The sequence below is a fragment of the Astyanax mexicanus genome, chromosome 12 (assembly GCF_023375975.1).
Source record: "Astyanax mexicanus isolate ESR-SI-001 chromosome 12, AstMex3_surface, whole genome shotgun sequence".
Classification (NCBI taxonomy): domain Eukaryota; kingdom Metazoa; phylum Chordata; class Actinopteri; order Characiformes; family Acestrorhamphidae; genus Astyanax; species Astyanax mexicanus.
The window spans coordinates 32,800,206-32,819,371 of record NC_064419.1 but is presented as its reverse complement, the minus strand read 5'-3'; the positions used below and the strand labels follow the sequence as shown (position 1 = coordinate 32,819,371).

Sequence of the window (19,166 nt, the reverse complement as noted above, 5' to 3'; positions counted from 1 at the left end):
GAGTTGGTTGGCTAATTGGCCGTGTAAATTGGGGGGAAACAGAAATAAAAATGAAATAAAATTATATAAAAATTCCTTGCATCCATCCATCTTTATCTTCTTGCGCTGAAGTCTCAGCAAGTACTGCTACTGAAATGATCAGCCAATCAGAACTGAGTTCCTTTACATATATAGAGTGTTTCTCGTAAAGGTGCAGGAGAACACTCCTTAGACTCAGACACTGACAAAAATTAACACACCTTGGCATGCAGTTATGTCTCAAATTGATACATATACGATTAAAGACCCACAGCCCTCTGCCTTATATAAAAAGGCTCTAAAAGGCAACTTTAGGGTAGTGTACCTCTTAGTGAGAGACAGCTTGACCTGCCTTGAAAATAGCCTCTGAATAGACTTTGAAAGAGGTTGCATCACTAGACTGAGAAAAGCAGGACATTTCAATAAATTGCATGCTAGCTAGGGCATCCATTAGTCAGCTACTGTCATCTTCATTTGCAGGAGTGTTATGAAAAAGAAATCTGGACTGCTATGGACTGTAACTGTATTGTAACTGTATTGTACACAGACAAACTGTGCCTTACACTGTGCCAAATGTTCTTGATGAATGGATCAATAGAAATACCATAAAATTACCTAAAATAAACTCTTTTTACACTGACCTCTATTAAAAGTTTAGAAGGTTTTTTATCTCTCCTGTAAAGTTATTACATTCCACACACATATACATTTTTACTCCATTCCAACTCCTTCTTGGTGAGTTACTTTTTTGTCAATAACTGTATATTATATATTTTCCTTTCAATTTACTCTGTTCTGCAATTCAAGCTTAAGTTTATCTGATCAGAATTTCCTCCGCAGCTCAGCAGATTTCCTCCTAGCCGCTGGTTCTGCAGCAGAGGGACGCTGGACCGCCTGCAAGCATAATAATCAGCATCTACCTAGAGCTGCTGAATGATGCATTAGCAATTAAACACATACATATGCTCGACACGTCTTAATGAATCTTTAATGAACTGTTCTGTGTTTCTGTTTCGGAATACGCTTATTTACACAAACCTGCACATGTTCATTAGCCTCACCTCAACAGTTCAGCGCTCACTGCATCTCAAACTTCTTCATTTCCTCCAGAAATAATCATCTTTGTACTTTCCGCACGTGAACTGCTTCCACAGGAGCAGACTGGAGTAATTAAAGCAGTAGTCTGTCATTAGTGGTAGTTGTCTTGGTCCATTAACCCACCCTATATGTGACTGATCTACCAAGACATGTTTAATTTTCTGAAATTTGCTTCTTTGTTTTTTTTTTTTTACTGCATATATGAGGCTAAAATAGCTCAAACGTAATGTAGTTAATGAAAGCTTTTTTATTTTAGCAAAACAAATGTATCTATGAAGTAATGTATTCTTATATCCCACTAATTAGCACTGTAGCTACAAAACTAATGTAGTTAATAAAAGCTTTTTTTTTTATTAAGGAAGCCTATACCCCACTAATTAGCAATGAAACTATAAGGCTAATGTAGCTAAGAAGGAATTTAAGCTGATTAAGCACCATATGATGCTGGAGCTACTAAGCAAATGTATCTAAGCATTAATGTATGCCTATACCGCACTAATTAGCACTGCAGATTCAAAACTAAGGTATTAGCTGAAAACCCACTGATTAGAACTTTAGCTAAATAGCTAATATTGCTAATCATTAATGTATGTATATATCCCACTAATTAGCACTGCAGCTTAATAGCTAATGTAGTTGAGAAAGAATGCAAGCTTATACCCCAACAAAAGATTAATGTAGCTAATAAGTAATGTACGTTTATACCCCAACGATTAGAACTGTAGCTAAAAGGCTAATGTAGCTAATAAGTGTAGCTAAGACATGTATTTTTATACAATTAGAAATGTAGCTAAAAGGCTAATGTAGCTAATAAGTAATATATGCTTATACCCTTACAATAAGTGTAGCTAAGACATAGTGTATTTTTATACAATTAGAACTGTAGCTAAAAGGCTAATGTAGCTAATAAGTAATATATGTTTATACCCTTACAATTAGAACTGTAGCTAAAAGGCTAATGTAGCTAAAAGTAATGTATGTTTATACCCTAACAACTAGAACTATAGCTAAGTAGCTAGTAAGTAGTGTAAGCTTATACCCCAACAATTAGAAGTGTAGCTAAAATGCTAATGTAGCTAATAAGAAATGTATGTTTATACCTCGACAATTAAAACTTTAGATAAATGGTTATTGTAGTTTAGAAGTATTACTTATTTGCTTATAAGCTTATAAGCTTACAGCTTATACCCCACTGATTAGAACTGTTGCTAAATAGCTAATGTAGCTAATAAGTAATGTATGTTTATACCCCAACAATTAAAACTTGAGCTAAAAGGCTGATGTAGCTAAAAAGTAATGTATGCTTATACCCCAGCAAATAGAACTGTAGCTAAATGGCTAATGTAGCTAATAAGTAATATATGTTTATACCACAACAATAATAACTGTAGCTAATAAGTAATATAAGCTTACACTCCATCAATTAATACTAGAGTTACAATGCTAATATAGCTAACAAGCAACATAAGCTTACACTCCATTAATTAGCACTGGAGCTATGATGCTAATGTAGCTAACAAGTTATAAAAGCTTATTCTCTATAAATTAGCACAGGAGTTATGACGCTAATGTAGCTAACAAGCAATATAATCTTACACTACATCAATTAGCACTGGATTTATGATGCTAATGTAGCTAACAAATAATAAAAGCTTACACTCCATCAATTAGCACCTGAGTAATAATGTTAATGTCGCTAACAAATAATAAAAGCTTACACTCCATCAATTAGCACCTGAATAATAATACTAATGTAACTAACAAGCAACATAAGCTTACACTCAATCAATTAGCACCCAAGCAACAATGCTAATGTTGCTAACAAGTAATAGATGGAATCATATTCTCATCAATGCACTCAGAACAATAAGGCAGATTTAATCAAATTAGGACCTGAACCATGAAGGTGATGTAAATAACAAAAATATAATCTTATACCCCATCAAATGTGTGGCATAGTATTTATATTCAGTTCTTGTCTTTTTAAATTTATTAAGAGATTTTGATGTCACACTTCAGATTTCAGAGACTTGTTGTGAAGGTTCTTTGTGGTTCTCATAAAGCACAACAATGTATAAACAATGTACAATATACAACAATAAGGGATGTTCCAGACTGTTAATGAGGTTTTATTTTTGTATACATTTCTATTCAAATATTAGACAGATTACACAATGGCTGTTAATAACTCGTTGCATTGGCACCTCCGCTTGTCTCCTTAGGGTGTGTTTCCAATACTTGAATTTGGTTCCCTGACGCATTCACACAACTCGAAACACACTCGTGTTGAACACAACCTGGGGCACGTTTGGCAAAAAGAACAATTTCAGGCTTGTTTTCCGCAGTTCCTGCACGGCACAGCGTTTCTTCCCATCTTTGGCAGAGACTACGACTCCTATCACCCAGTGCTCTGTTTCACAGTGAGCAGCAGTCAAAAGTTTGGACAGGTTACACACTCTTCAAAATTAAGGTTTTAGTGGTTTTTGGCTTGGGTGTATAATTGCAAGAAATTTATAATTTTGACTGTGTAACCCGGAGCAAGGTTCCTACGTTTCTTACATGTCGGTGGTGTGCAGTGAGGCCCTTCTAGGTGCATGGAAATCATTACATAATATTTAATAAGGAAATATATTTTTTAGCTATTGTAAAACTATAAGCATATATTTTATAAACTAACTAAAATAAAAAACAGCAACTAATTCAAAGCATTAGTCTGCGTTCTTCATTTGCTACGGGACTCTTATCTGACTGACAGCTGTTCTAGCCAATCAAAGCTTTTTAAAATGGCTTCTGCCCCCTTGTGTCTGCGTAGCCCTTTTACTGATTTTGAGAAGGGTGTAGTAATGAGTCTGTTAGCAAAGTCAAAGAACAGTCTAACCAATCAGATTCATGATTTTCACTACGGGGGCGGGGCCATGACTGTGTAACCCATTCTCAGCGCTGTGCTGAAGAGGCTACGCGTTGCTCAGTTGTAAAACAGCACACATTCTGGCTTAGTTAAATAATCAGCTAACTATCATGGAATTGCGACTGCAAATCAGACAGATATTGTGTCACATCATATTAAATAGCTTTTTTAAAGGCTGTCCTTCAATGTGAAACTAATTCACAATAAAAGGCCACCTGACTGTTTTTTTTTGTGTGTGTACTTAATGTTTTGGCTGCTCTGGTGTACTGTAGGCATACAAACGAGTGATCTTTGTTCAACAGCTGTACTTGTAGGAATTAGTTAATGTGTACTAAGTTAAAACAGAGAATATGTGGTTAGCGTCAGCGGCGGAGGTTGTGTGTGTGTGTGTATGTGTGTGTGTGGGGGGGTTATAACCAAGGGGTACCGACTATATTAACTACACGCCACTGTTATATGTTATACACTACATTTAGTGTGGTTGGTTTTGGTTTAACACTGCAGTTTACTATGTGTGAACTAAAAAATAGAATGTTGTTCATTCAGTCAGATGCCTTTTTTAGATGTTGTGCTGAATTCTGCCTCCCTTTCCAGAAACTTACAGCAGAATGAGCTCAATAGAATGAGCTTGAATTCCTTTTATATCTGTTTAGAAATAAGGGTTAATCTACAGTTACAGTAGATACAGCAGTTGCACATGTAAACCCCTATAATATTACTACAAAACAACACTAGTGCTTTTTCTTCTTCTGTTGTTTAAGTGATGAGAATAGCCTGCAATAATTTCCTGCAATTAGTCTGAAAGTCTGAACCATGTAGAAACATTTTTACACACTGCAAATTAACTGGACCACGGTTTAGTTGATTTTTGATGGACCATATTTTGGTTCTCTGGTCTAGATCATGGATCGTGGCACCTTTAAACAAAAAAGTCTGAGAGTATGAATCAACCAAGGATTTTTTTCTTAGCTCAAACATCTCTTTAAAAGATCATTCTTATTTTCTTTGTTTTCTTCTATATTCCTTAAAGATCTAGCCAAGCATGTTTTTTTTGCTTGGTTTAATGATTTCTCTCTATGATGAAACCCCAATTAACTAGACCAGAATCAGTGAACCAGTTTTCCTTAAACATATAAGGAACCAAAAGTGGTTCTTCCCTGGTATCACTCATTAGAACCCTTTTTGATAACCTTATTTTGAAGAGTATATATATATTTCTAATTTTATAAGAAAAATAAAGACGAAGACATTCTAACAATGAAACAATACAAATACATTAAGCTCCAACAAATCTAAACTTTCTAAATTTTTGATCTTCTTTTAGGCTCTTCAACAGATCCTCTTGAGCCTAAACTGATCTTCACCTTCTTTAAGCATTCCCTCAAGTTGCTTTAATGAGGAGAACATCTGAGATGATGATTTTCCATCAGGACTGAAGGTTCATACAGTTCATACCTGTCATACAAAGGTATCAGAGCCTGACCGATATCCTAGATGGCTGATAATAGTGTTCTGATATCAAATAATCACAGTTTTATTGGTATTGGCACAAACATAGCTGATTATTATTCATTTATATTCATATTAATGGTGGTTATGATCATTAATAACTTTAAGAGTTAAAGTTACAACTGGTTTGCTTCTGTCAGATTTTTCAAATTCTTAAAACCATAGAGAAAATGATCTTTTTTTGGGGAACTTAGTTGCACATAGGTTACTGATGTGCTTTTACAACACAACAGTATTTTGGAATTCTGGATATTTCTAAAAGAAATATATCTCTAAAAGCTTTTTTAAAATATATAGGCGCATTTTTAAAACTAATTAAAACATACAAGCAACCTAAAAACGCAAACAAATAATAATAAAAAAATGTATATATAAAAAAATACTTCAACTTTCTCATAACCCTCAATGAACACCCAAAAAATGAGTAATAAAAGGTTAACATAGGTAAAATAAACATATATGGAAATGTATCTAATGACCATGAAGTTAACTGACCATCATATCAGTCATCAAATCAGTTTTTACCAACAATTACTGGCATATAACAACATAATCACAAATTCTATAAATAATATCCTGTAACTAAATCAGCCAATATTATCAGTTATAATAATATCATATTCAGCTTCTTACAATGGGTATCAGTCAGGCCATTTTTACAGCAAAATCCTTAATGAAGTCAATATATTTTTTTTTATAACATTTGTACTACTATTAATTAATTACAAAGATTACTCAACTTATTTCACAATATTTTACTTTTTTACTGTTTTAAGAAATGTAATCTAGTAAAATACTTGATTGAAGCATTTGTAATGAAGGAATTAGACAATGCAACTAGAAATAATGACCTAAAAAGTACAAAATATCCCTAGAAATAAATTAAACAATCTTTTTGATCTGATGAAATTCACAAATCAAGGAATATTAGATATACTGTATATTTATTAACCAGAATTAACTCATAAACTACACTTAAACTACACATTCATTCAGATAGGTCCAAACCTTTGACTGGTGCTGTGGAACAGAATGCATTTAGAGAAGTTTAGAGGTTCAAGGCCCAGGAAAAAGGAACCTGAAGGTCGAATAGGTTTGAATTATAATTATGTATAAGAACACACACCCTAACTGCACTTCATGGTTTTCGTTCCACTCATGTCCCTTTAGTTCCTTCAGTCCCTTCAAGTTCCTTCACACACTCCAGCGTTCACTGTAATCATCCCGGACGTAAAGACTTTACATTATAATCGTGATCTGTACAATTGAAGAAAAAAAAAAAACATATTTTTTTTTATTTTATTTTATATTCACACACTGCAATTATACCGTACTTTGTGGGGTGCCCATTAGAACTCACTTCAAACTCGAACACTCACTTCCCTTTCCACGAGTGTCAGCCCTCCACTTCATCGATTGGTACTTTTCAGAAACGCTTCATTTTTTTATCATTAACATTTTTTTTTTCTCCCCCCTTTTGAAATCTGTCAGAAAAGCACAGAACAGGACTAAGAAAGCTTGTCAGCAGCGACACGCCCTCACACCATGTCGACAGGGTACAGATTTATACTTCAAACACTTTGTACTGAAAAAAAAAAAGAACCACGAGAAAAGCAATTACTCCTCCGCGATGAAGGGGTGAGAGAGGGAAAAATATAAGAGTGGGGCGAAGAAAGCGAAGGCGCCGTGAGAAAAGGAATAATCACGAAGCGAAAAAAAAAAAGCCGAAGCACCTGTCAGAGAAGAGCGTAGCGAACAATCCGATAAATCAGGGGGAACGGGAGGTCAGGGCTGCAAAAGAAAGAAAGAAAGGAAGAAGAGAAAGAAAGAGAAGGAAAGCAAAATGTCGGTGGAGTCCGGAGCTGGTCAGCAGGTGAAAATGGTCACACGGGTACAACCAAACTTCCATTTGAAAAGATGCTGTACAGTAGACTCCTGAAAACTCCACGTTCGATCTTGCAGCTGTGAGTCATCCAACGTCTTCCAAACTTTCCAAACTTAAGGTCGAATCACGGGTCCGTTTACTCCCACTGGAATCAGGAGCTCAAAAAAGTGAGGAACATCCATCCACGTCCACTCTATCCATTCAACTCCATTCAAACGTCTATGTCCGACCCATATCCGTCTAGTTCTCGCTCACAATGCACTGCAGCTTTAGTCTCGGATATGTATCTCAGCGTTCTCTCCGGCTCTCCGTTTGGTGGTGGTGTTCCTCCACTCGTACTGGATGTCTTGCGTTGTAATCTGGACAGAAATAAAGCTGTAGCAGTAGCGAGAAGACAGATGAGCAAAGAATTTGGTCTTTTTTTTTTTTTTTCGAAGATCGGTCAAGCCTGTCCTTGTGTCTCTGAGACGCACGCGTCCAGCAGGTTCAGACCGCGATGCTTCCCGCTGCGTAAACCAGCCACAGCATCCAGGCTCCAGCGCCGAGCTTCAGCTCTGGGCTCCGGTTCCCAGGCAAAAGCGTGAACTGGGTTCTCTTTTTTTTTTTGAGAGACAAGAAAAAAAAGAGAACATGAATTAGAGGATCAGTTCAGGCAGTTTATATAGATAATGAAAAAAAACTACCCTTGTAACTCTTAATTTGGTGAAATTTGGTGTTTTTTGCTTATTTTAAAATGTTCTGCATTCTAGATTAATACCAAAGCCATCTGTGAACTCAACTATGAAGAAAAAACATAAGAAATTATATAGTGAACAAAAAGTGTTAAATAGACCAGAATATGGTTTATATTTTAGATTCTTCAAAGTAACACCTCTTGCTTAGATAAAGACAGCTTTACACATCTTGGCTGGATTTTCTCAGTCAGCTTTATGAGGTAAAGTCACCTGGAATGGCCATATTTGAGTAATGCTCTAATCCATACTACTTAACTAACTAAAAAAAAAAAAACCTTGAGAAATGAAGGTTAATCAATCCTGACTATTTGGTTTACCATCCTTAAACAAGCTATGTGTGCGGTTAGCTGCTAATGCTCCAGCCTTAGTGCAAATCTGGAAATCTAAGTGTACTGTAAATAAACAGAAGTGGAAGCGCATTATTCACCCCAATAAACAGTTTTCAGGAGAGAAATCTGTGTAGATTAACATCCAGCACTCAATTGACTTTAAAAGAAAATGTATTTATTTTTAAGAATTACAAGCTTTAGCTGAGCAGGACGACACCCCTGTACCTTACTAGTGACGCATATTGCACCTTATAATCCGGTGCACTTTATGTATTAAAAAATAGACCAGAAAATATACGTTTACTGATAGTACACTTTATAATCCAGTGCAATTTATAGTGCGCAAAATACGGTATAGTTTACTTTTTACCGGCTATAACTGTCCAGTCTAATCAGATATGTGGTTAATTGATTATGTCTGTGTCAGGAGTAATGTCAATATATGAATACTGATACTGCTACTTGAATTTCACCACCACAATCAAGAACAAACAAACAAAAAAAACAGTAACAACCATGATTCCCACACTTACCGCATTATCATCACCACCACAGTTGAAGTTTTTAAAGTGGTCACACTCCTCTCCGGTGTCCTGCAGAAGAAGAAGAACAGAAGATTGATCAAATTAGGGATATTTTCAGAAGAAAATCTGTAGAGGGTTTTAAATGGAGCTGTTTTTTTAACTACTTCCACTGCTAGTGTAGATAAATAAAAATAATAAATAAAAATAATTATTTATTTATAGATTTTATTTTGATTTTGAGAACAAAAGCTGTAGGCCTAATTACGGCATCAGTCAGAACTTTGAAGATACCTACTCAAGAAGAACTTTACTTACAGTGTTTCATAAATAAATAAATAAATAAATGTGTCACAAAGGATTTAGTGAGCAAAGCTGTAAAATGTTTACAACATAAATTTATGCAAGAAGAACCTATTAAAAATGCATCTTTACGTAATATAAAGTGTCTAAGCCGATTTAAGGGGTGTACTTGAAACAATTTTCCTAGAACCTCTTAAGTTTCTTGGAACTTTTAACATGAAGAAGGTTTATTACACTCCTACATATCTCATTTATGAACATGATTCATGATTCTCCCTATAAATAAAAATGGTTGTTGTATTATGGGATTCTGGTACTTTGCCTTTAAGAGTATATTTTCTTTTGAAATGCTGGTAAAGTTATCAGCCAGAAAAATGAAATAGTCTATAGTCTGGATAAAACTATTTACAGTACCGGTCAAAAGTTTTTGAACATCCCCATTTTCCCCTTATTATTTATTTATTTTATTTATATACTTAAGTTCATCAGTCAATAAACAATCAGAAAAAAATACAAAATCCGAAATGCAACAAAATCCAGTTTACAATACTAAAAAGTAATGTAAAAAAAATAGGATATTGTTAAAGTACATGAAAAAAAAAATAATAATATTGTTTTAAAAAGACGGGGTGATTAAGACATAATTTATTGATTAAAAGCTTACAGCTGGCAAGTAGCAATGGAAATAAACTGAGCTTTGGAAATGGATTTTATTTTTTATTTAAGATTTTAAAGATCTTAAAAATGGTCTGTAGTAAAGCAGTATTGAAACAGATCGTCTTACTGCATGGAAACTGGAGAAAACTGGTGCAGGAAGAGGTCTGACTGACCCACATGGCAATACCTTTATCTCAGCTTATCACTGCATGTCTCAGTTAGTCTCAGTAAATCTCAGCAATGAGAAGAATTAGAGTTATACAGTAATAAATTTAGGATTGTTAGGATTAGAAAATAAAAAAAGCAGATTGTCTGTACATACAGCACTGCTACCGAAAAAAAGCTAAAGTAAAAAAAAACTTTCTATGGATGTCATGTCTATTAGACTCTTTAAATATGCTCATAACACATTATAATGCATCCATAAAGCATTGTAAACATGGCTATAAATATTATATATATATATATATATATATATATATATATATATATATATATATATATATTCTAACATAGTATATCCATGTTTTGTATGCATTATGAATTGTGACCATAATGCATAATGAGCTGTGTTCATAAGCTGTTATGTGTCATTCCCCCCAAAAAAAAACAAAGCCTTAACAAAGCATGCAATAATTACTTTTACCCACTCATGAATTATACTTATATTATATAGTATAATAGCTTATTCATATTAACTCATTCGATTCATAATGCATTATAATGTGTTGTTGTGCACTTCAAGTGAATAGACAGATGTATAGTATAAGAATATTTTAATAGTAACAGAATTATAATATTTTAACCCAGATGTATAATCACTATTCATATAATGCCTAATAAACATTGGCTATAACATGTTTCTAAATATGTATAACCATGGTTATAATGTCTTATGAGTATGTTTATATAGTCTAATAGAATATATGACATGCATAGAAGGTGTTACCAAAAAAACTACTATGGAATGGTAGTGTAAATGACTGAAATAATGATTCTTCATATAATTGAGAAGTCATTTGATATTTTTGAGTAGATTTAACTTGATTTTTCTCATGTAGACAGCATTATTGGAGTTTTACTGCTATAATTACATTGTTACGCTGTCATTATACTCTATTATTTCCCACTCAATCATGTTGTATAATGTCCATTGTAGTGGAGCTAACATCTGGACACACACACACACTCACACACACACACACACACACACACATATCTAATCCAATAAAGCTCTTTTCAATCAGACCAGTGAAAAGACAGAGGCCTTTCAGCCCCTGCTTTCATCCACCACAGCAAGCTGTCTGACATTTGCAGAAAGACCACCAGGCTTAGAGAAGATCACCATCTCCATACGCCTTACATTAGAGCACACGCAGATCCCAGCAACAGGGCAGACAGAGCGCGAGAGTGCGCAGAGCTCCCGGTGAGCTCTCACTCTTCTCACTTTCACACATTCTTCATATCCCACCCAAACAATAACCTCAAGAAAAGTGTCAGCCTGTAACACAATTCAATCTAGGCCTGACTAAAACACTACCATCTACTATTGTTTCCAATAAATATAATATTGAGTCATTATACAGTACCAGTACTAAAAGTTTGGACACACCTTAAAGTCTGTGTTTTTCCTTATTTAAAGACTTTCTGCAAAGTACAAAGAAAAAAACATAAATAACAAGGATATGTTTCATATTTTAGATTATTCAAAGCATCGCCTCTTATTGTGTTAAAGAGCATCATTTGTAAAGTTGTGAAGAGGTAAAGTTACAGGTATACAGTGAATAACCCTATTAGAGTAATGTTCTAATTCATATTATGGAAAGAACTACTCAACTAAATACAAAAAAAAACTATATGAAATGAATATCAGTCAATCTAAAAAAATTCAAGAACTTTGAAAGTATTCTCAAGTGCAGTCGCAAAGACCATCAAAAACGCTATGATGAAACTGGCTCTCATCAGGAACACCTCAGGAAAGGATGACTAAAGGTTACCTCTGTTGCACAGGATAATTTCATCACAGTTTCCAGCCGTAGGTGACTACCTTACTACTACTACCGTATTAAATCAGGTGTGTCCACACTTTTGATTGGTACTGTAAGAAACACTAGCTGGTTTCCAGTCATCCCTTCCAAAGTTACTAAACAGATTCATGGCCTGACTTTGCTCCAGTCTCAAACATATACTGCAACTTGACCTTCAAAGCAGAAAATGGGTGTATCCTTACATTCCTAAGCTAAGTATCTGAAAGGGGGCTGTGATCTTCTTCCAAACTGATCCCAATTCAACAGATATCAGTCCAAAACTGATCCCAACTCAACAAATATCAGTCCAAAACTGATCCCAACTCAACAAATATCAGTCCAAAACTGATCCCAACTCAACAAAACTCAGTCCAAAACTGATCCCAACTCAACAAAAATCAGTTCAAAACTGATTCCAACTCAACAAAAATCAGTTCAAAACTGATTCCAACTCAACAAAAATCAGTTCAAAACTGATTCCAACTCAACAAAAATCCCACTGTGGCTCCCCTGGTTGAGCATGATTTACTCTCCTGGTGTTGGGTTATAGGGTGGATAGGAGCTCCAACAGTGGAGCTGGTTTCCAATTATTTCAAAGTTACCAAACAGATTCATGGTCTGACTGTTGTTACGCTGCTTCTGTGGACGATACAGCGGTTTCAAACGTATACTGGAATCTTGACCTCCAAATCCGAGAAACCCAAGAAAATGGGTGCATTGTTACACCCCTAAGGTTGTACATTCCTCCTCAGCACTTAAAAGGGGCTCTGATCTTCCTCAGCTTTGTGAAGAAGTAAGAGTAAGAGAACAGTAAACAGCGCTGTTATTAGTCGAATCTTCTCGTCACGTTCTGAGCGTTTGGAGATTTGAGTGGAGTGGAGGAGAAGAGCCAGAGGCAAGGCCTTTCATTTCTTTATTTATTTCTTGTTGAAAGACGTGTGGAAGCTCTGAAGCTCTGCACCGGGCTGAATAATCTGCGATGCGCGACTGACAGGTTTTGGGATAGCGGGAGCGTTCGGAGGAAAATGGCTGGAACGTGCTCCCCTAAGGCTATCTCTAATTATAAACTTCCTGCTTGAATAGTTCTTGTGTTGTGTGTTCGCTAATTACCATTTCTGCCATAAATTAGGCATCGCACTTGTGGCCCGACGTGAACGTGTTCATATGCGGACCCAATCACAAACCACACACACATACACACACACACACACCGCACTCACACACTCTGTCACACACCATTGGTGTTGTAGAATCAATACTGGCATACATTGCCTGGTCTCGGGAGACGCGGGCGGTCGGATGCATTTTTCAGTGTCAGACTGTTTGTATTGTTCTCAGACGCTCATTCTTTACTCATTTCTCTTTTCGACGTTAATTAATCAGCGCTGCAGGAGAGCTGTTTACAGGCAGGTGAGGCGAACAGCAAGAAGGAAAAATGTTTGCACGGGCCGCGATTGTGTTTGTGCCGTTTGTTGGTCGCCTCAATACTGTAACAATGCGCAAATGTCAATTAATTCACTGTTGGTTCAAGATTCTCAATGGTCCTGTTTTGTATTCATAGCTTGATTAGTCATCAAATTGTACAATCAGCGCTAATTAAATACGCCGTGTCGTCTGGGGAACGCTGCTCTGCTGGGTAAATATGTTTTGTTTGAGAAAAGCTTTTAATGTGAGCCTATATTTATATGTGCAGCGTTACCGTGAGGAGGAAGTGAGGAAGTGTCTGCCTGAGCCGTTTCTCTTACTCTATAATAAGATAAGTGGAGCAGAGCTTTAATCAGCCCAAGGGCTTTCTTCTGTCCAAGGCTGAATTCTGAAAGTGATCCTCCTCTAGATGCTTTTAATTTTGACAAAAAAAAAAACATTTATAAAGGTTTTGAGTCTAAAATTGACCAGAAACAATATTCAACAATATTCAGTTCAAAACTGATCCCAACTCAACAAAAATCAGACCAAAACTGATCCCAACTCAACAAAATGAATCAAAATTCAATTCAAAACTCATTCCAACCCCACAAATATCCTAACCCAACAAAAATAATCAAATTAAATCCAAAAATGATCCCAACCCCACAAAAATCAGTCCAAAACCGATCCCAATTCAACAAAAATCATCAAATTCATTCCAAAACTGATCCCAACTCAACTAAAATCATCAAATGTGATCCAAAACTCATCCCATCCCAACTCATCCTCAAAAATCTGTCCAAAACAGATCCCAACTCAACAAAGTTAATCAAAAATCAACCCCCAAACTGATCCCAACTCAACAAAATTCAGTCCAAAACTGATCCTAACTCCACAAAATTAATCAAAATTCAATAAAAAACTGATCCTAACTCAACAAAAATAATCAAATTAAATCCAAAAATGATCCCAACCCCACAAAAATCAGTCCAAAACCGATCCCAATTCAACAAAAATCATCAAATTCATTCCAAAACTGATCCCAACTCAACTAAATTTAGTTAAAAACTGATCCTAACTTAACAAAATTCATCAAATTCAGTTCAAAACTGATGCCAACTCATCAAAAAATCAGTCCACAATGGATTCAAACTCAGCAACAATTGGTCCACAACTGATCCCAACTCAACAAAAATCCAGTTCGAAAATTATCCTAACTTAACAAAATTCATCAAATTCAGTTCAAAACTGATCCTAACTCAGCAAAATCCAGTTCAAAACTAATCCCAACTCAACAAAAATTAGTCCTAAACTGATCTCAATTTATCAACTTGATCCAAACTGTCAACGGTCCAACAAAATTCAGTCCATAACTGACCCAAACACAGTAATATTTAGTGTAACCCTAACCTATAAAAATAATCTTCTACAATGTCTTAACAAACAACAAAATAAACAAACAATACGCTGCAATTCTACTAGCAAAACCAGTAGAAGAGGGTGATGAAGACTAGTCACTCACCTCATTTGTAGCTTGGGTGCTGTTGGGGCTGGCGGTGGATTTGGGCTCGATGCTGGGCTCGGGGTTCACTGATGGTGTAGCAAATGGAGGATCGATTTTAAATATCCCATAGCCGAAAGCTACAATAGCATTTTCTGTAAAAAACACAAACAAAGATATCATTGAAGAATCTGAGATAGAGAGCTTATATTGCTGATATGTGCATTAGGCCTGCAGTAATGAAGAGCAGTTATTTGACATTTAACAACTTATTTACAGTACTGGCAGGCTAATAGTGAGATAATACAAAATTACAATAGAAGTGGATTTAGGAAAAATAACACAATTTCGGAAGGAGACGCATGGCTTAACATTTATAAGGATTTATATATATGTTCAATACAGGGACTTAATAATTGTAGCTTGATATAGCAGACACAGACATTCTGCTGTTTGAGAATTCGACAGATGCTCATTCTCACTCGTTCTCTCTGTCATTATTTCCGGAAAAAAAATATTGGAATTAAAAAAGAACTAAATCTAAATTTATTTTATTTCACCTCACTATAGTTAAACTGAAATTCAATGTATGTTTTTTCTATTTAAAAAACATCAAAGCACATTGACACTGCGCTCTCTTGCCTCAAAAAATGTGAAATATACAGATCAATAAAGCTATACGTTAGCATTCGTCACCAGGTTGCATTTAGATCCCAAACAGAAACTGGATTCTTCACTAAATGTGTTACGGATCCAGTCTGTAGTAATACAGGTTTCTCTCACCCCAAATAAAGACGACAATTGATTGGTTAATAAGGGACGTCCAAAATAGTGGGTAATTCATCAAAACAACCATCCTGCTTCTCTTAGTTCAATGATGAACCTCCCTCTCAAAGTCTGTTTACTTGCCAAAGTTTTTTTGAGTTTGTCATAAAGGCATGTCTGGCAGACAATATGATCTCTACCCTAAAAGTAGCCTCTGAGCCTCTCATTTACATATACTGCCTGGGCAAAAAAACAAAAAAAAGTCACACACTCTAATTTTTGGTTGGACCGCCATTAGCTTTGATTGTGCCGTGCATTTACTGTGGGGTTGTTTCAATAAGCTTCTGCAGTGTCACAAGATTTATTTCAATCCAGTGTTGCTGGATTAATTTTTCACCAAGATCTTGCAGCAGCTTTGATGATGGTAGAATCTGACCAACCACTGCACAAAGCAGCTCTTCTCCATTCAGCACATCCCAAAAATTCTCAATGAGGTTAAGATCTGGACTCCTATCTTATGCTCCCTGAACCTGAATCACTCTTTCACAATTCCAGCCCCATGAATCCTGACATTGTCATCTTGGAATATTCCTGTGTCAATATCAGGGAATTGAAAAAATCCATTGATCCAGGAATAACCTGGTCTATATTCAGTATATTCAGCAGGTATTCAGCTGACCTCATTCTTTCAGCACATACTGTTGCTGAACCTAGACCTGCAGATCAACTGCAGCATCAACCTCAGATCATTTACTTACTTAAATCCAGGTGGCAACTGTTTTTTTTTTTGTCTGTTATTTGAGCCATAACTGCGTGGAGATTTTTTTTGTAATTTTTTTGTCAATGGGTGTTTCATTATATCAATTTTCTTTTCATTAAAAAAAAGCCTGGCAGTGTTTCATTTATTTCATTTCTGGCTTTAAATGAATTAAAGGATTATACTACATTGCTTTTTTTTACCCTCCGGCTTCCCTCCCTTTTTTTTGTTTTTTTACATTTCTCTGAAACTAAAAGCACAAGAATACTGTTTTTCTGTCTTTTTGCCTCTCTGTTTTCATCTCTCTCTCTCTCTTTCTATCTCGCTTTTCTCAGCTCTCAGATGACATATGTCTCCAGATAGTCGCGGAGCTGCAGAATAACATCGCCGCTGTTTCCCATCACCCGGCCGCTCCATGCCAGCTCAGCAGGAAAACAGCGGAGCGCTCTGCTGCACTCGTTTATTAAGACTTTCCTCCAGCTCACACACTCACACACTTGCACGCACGCGAGAGCATGTATCTGTCAATGAGGCCTTGTTATGTTTAAAACACATTAAGAGGTTTTAGAAGCTTGTGACAGAGACTGTCAGGGGAGAAAACTGTCTAGTATGTGCATTTTATTGAAATTATTAATATCTTATTTTTTACTGTGTTGTAGTGTTGTTGCTGAAATGCCACACAGGCCGGCCTGCTGGATATTAAAGGTAATGTATGATCACTGTATTAAACTGATAGATGTGGGAAAAGAGTGTCCTGCTGAACACAAAACAAGAGCTGCTTCTGCTGGCAGTTGGTTTTTAGATGGCCTAATGGTTGGTTAAGAAGGTTGAAGACCACACCCTATACTGGTCATACAGGGGTTGGACAATAGACCTGAAACACCTGGTTTTAGACCACAATAATGTATTGTCTTGACAGAGAGTTCTGGTGGAAACAGGAGAGTTGAGGTGCACACTGAATTCTGCAGTGATTTGGGCAGCCGTGGTTTTATGTTTTTTGGATACAATCCGGGTTAGCACCCGAACATCCCTTTCAGACAGCTTCCTCTTACAGCTTCCACAGTTAATCCTGTTGGATGTGCTTCATCCTTCTTGGTGGTTTGCTGACATTACCCTGGATACAGTGGCTCTTGATACATCACAAAGACTTGCTGTCTTGGTCACAGATGCACCAGCAAGGCGTGCACCTACAATTTGTCCTCTTTTGAACTACCAATGAAAACCCAAAAATCTGTGTCTCAGAAAAACGTCAGGGCAGTGTTTTCCCACAAAATCTTACAGCACTTTATGCTTCCCTCTGCTGACAACTTTTATGGAGATGTGGATTTCATTTTCCAGCAGGTTTTGGCACACTGCCCATAGTACAATTTTTTTGAAATGCATTAGTAGTTCATGCTTGTCAGTCAGTTTAGTGATGTTACTCCTGGTTTTTTCTACTTGGTCATGTTGGTTGGCAAGCTTATCTAAGCTTAGCCATTGTGTTGTTTTAAACTATCATAGCCAATGCTCCTAATGTTTGAAGAGTGAGAATGAGCACATGCCCCCTCTGATACATGTAAAACCAGCTGCTGCCTTTTTCAAACTGCCGGCAATGCAGCACCCAAAAAGAGCACAACTAATAGTGCTCTCTCTGACTCCTGCTGCTGATGGCAAAGCAGCATGATCCAGGCCATAGGTGTCAGGTGTCATAGGTGTCTTGTTCATCTCAGTTGACCAACTTGACCATGGTTAAAAACTTTGGTCATGGGGCGCCGAGTGGTTCAGCAGTCTAAAGTGCTGCCACTATGATCAGTGGATAGCTGGTTCGGATCCCAGTCATGTAGCTAGCGATCAGCTGCCGGAGCCCTGAGAGAGCACAATTGGCCTTGCTTTCTCTGGGTGGGTAGATGGCCCTCTTTCCCCACCTCATTCATAGGGTGATGTCGATCAGCACAAGGCATCTGTGAGCTGATGTATCAAAAAAACTGAGTCGCTGCGCTTTCCTCCGAGCGAGTTGGCTACTTGTCAAAGCTTGGCAGCATCCATAGCAGTTTGGAAAGTGGCAGTGGCTGAATACACATGTATCAGAGGAGACATGCTATCTCTACTCATGCTTGGTCAACCACACTGGTTTGTTGTTTACATAAAAGGTAACCACATGCTGATCGACTCTATGCTGGTAAACTTTTTCACCAGTTTGGGAATGACCATTGATCATGCTTGGCCTTGCGAGTTGGCCAGTTTGGAGATGTTGGTTACATTGGAAGGAGACTTCCAAGTGATTTCAGTGATTACCAAACTATTGCTTTAAAAGTGGGAAAAAGACTAAACAGCCTGAAGTTATGTTCTGATGCAGCAGACTTACGCAGGCAGGTGTTCTGAGTAAAGTCCTTCAGAAACTTCTCACACTCCTCCTCACTGTTGCCACTGTTCTGGCAGGTACACCACGGCGAGACGGTGAAGTCCTCGTGATTAGAGTTCTCGTAGTTTGGAGTCATTTCAGTTCCTTTTAAAAGAACAGACAAACACAAATCTTTAATTGTAAAGTGGGATATTAGCACAGCAAAGGCCAGCTATGCTAAAGAGGCTAACACTGAACTGATGCTAGCACTACTGAACAAACAGCTTGTTTAACTAGCTTAATCTGCTCTAGCTGGTTAATCCTGAGCAGTTCAAACAGGCAAGGCTGCTGTTTTTCCACAGAGTGGTGAATTCTGAAATATGGAGGATGATTTAAAATGGAATTAAAGTGGATTGAATGTGTGATT

At 36.7% G+C, this 19,166-nt stretch overlaps 1 protein-coding gene across 1 annotated transcript in view; it reads right to left on the bottom strand.

Moving 5' to 3' along the window:
* Positions 1–3,229: 3,229 nt before the first annotated feature.
* gfra2a (GDNF family receptor alpha 2a) overlaps positions 3,230–19,166 on the bottom strand; it is a 158,735-nt gene continuing 142,798 nt past the window's right edge. Inside the window, exons 6-9 of the mRNA XM_022670471.2 lie at positions 18,764–18,904; positions 14,919–15,052; positions 9,015–9,074; positions 3,230–8,012 (exon numbers count right to left, since the gene is read on the bottom strand). Coding sequence (XP_022526192.2) covers positions 7,905–8,012; positions 9,015–9,074; positions 14,919–15,052; positions 18,764–18,904 — 443 coding nt within the window. The 3' untranslated portion in view covers positions 3,230–7,904. The remainder of the gene's footprint in view (positions 8,013–9,014; positions 9,075–14,918; positions 15,053–18,763; positions 18,905–19,166) is intronic.